General features: G+C 40.5%; 1 protein-coding gene across 1 annotated transcript in view; it reads left to right on the forward strand.

The window, feature by feature from the left end:
* LOC106867460 (zinc finger FYVE domain-containing protein 26) overlaps positions 1-943 on the forward strand; it is a 93,341-nt gene that overhangs the window by 46,625 nt on the left and 45,773 nt on the right. Inside the window, exon 20 of the mRNA XM_052971651.1 lies at positions 462-563. Within this exon, the coding sequence (XP_052827611.1) occupies positions 462-563 (102 nt within the window). The remainder of the gene's footprint in view (positions 1-461; positions 564-943) is intronic.

Consider the following 943-nt stretch of genomic DNA (forward strand, 5'->3'; position numbering starts at 1 on the left):
ATATATATATATATATATATATATATATATAATGGCATAAGGCCTTGGGTCAGATGTCCCCTTACACCTCTCAAGTATCTTTGCTATTGTCTTCCATACCCTACCTGCATCAATGATCCTGAGCATCCAATCATTCTTCTCCTATATATTACTTAACATGTTATCGGGTCAGAATTTCCAATGCCAGTTGCTAAGGCTCTCAAGTATCTTACCTCTCTTCTTCCTTTCACTCACTCATACACACTTTTTCTCACATATACACTTGCATACACACACATATACATGCAGTCTCACGCACGCACACTTATTTGTGCTCACTCATACTGACATATATGATCAAATACATGCACACACATGTTTACTCAACCACAACACATTTATACAAAATGACAGCTACCTGAAGAACAAGAGATGTCAAAGCAGGTGTAACTGACCACATAATGCCAATATGTTATTTACAGGTATTAACACCAGAACTGCTGTCTCACCAGTTGGAGATTGCTGAGAGGTCATACCTGAGTAATACAGTTAGTGTTAATGTCTCCTCAGCTGGACACAGCACAGTAAGTCTTCAATTTATTTGCTCTTCCTCTTACCTAGCTGATATTTCTTATAATTTCCCCTCCCACACTTGTTGCTTCACCCTCTCATAGCTCAAACACCTCACTTTAACTCTGCCTAATGTCATTCACCTCTAACTTTAATCTAATTTTGCTTATGCCTCATCTCATCTAATTCTGTCTCACCTCACCTTTTTTTTAGATCTTACCTGCTTCACCTCTAGCTCTCACACCTCATTTCAGGTTAGCTCTTCCTCACCTCAGTCCAACTCTTCCTCACCTCAGTCTAGCTCTTCCTCCCTTCAATCCAGCTCTTCCTCACCTCAGTCTAGCTCTTCCTCCCTTCAATCCAGCTCTTCCTCACCTCAGTCTAGCTCTTCCTC

This window comes from Octopus bimaculoides, chromosome 11, assembly GCF_001194135.2.
Source record: "Octopus bimaculoides isolate UCB-OBI-ISO-001 chromosome 11, ASM119413v2, whole genome shotgun sequence".
In the NCBI taxonomy this organism is placed as follows: Eukaryota; Metazoa; Mollusca; class Cephalopoda; order Octopoda; family Octopodidae; genus Octopus; species Octopus bimaculoides.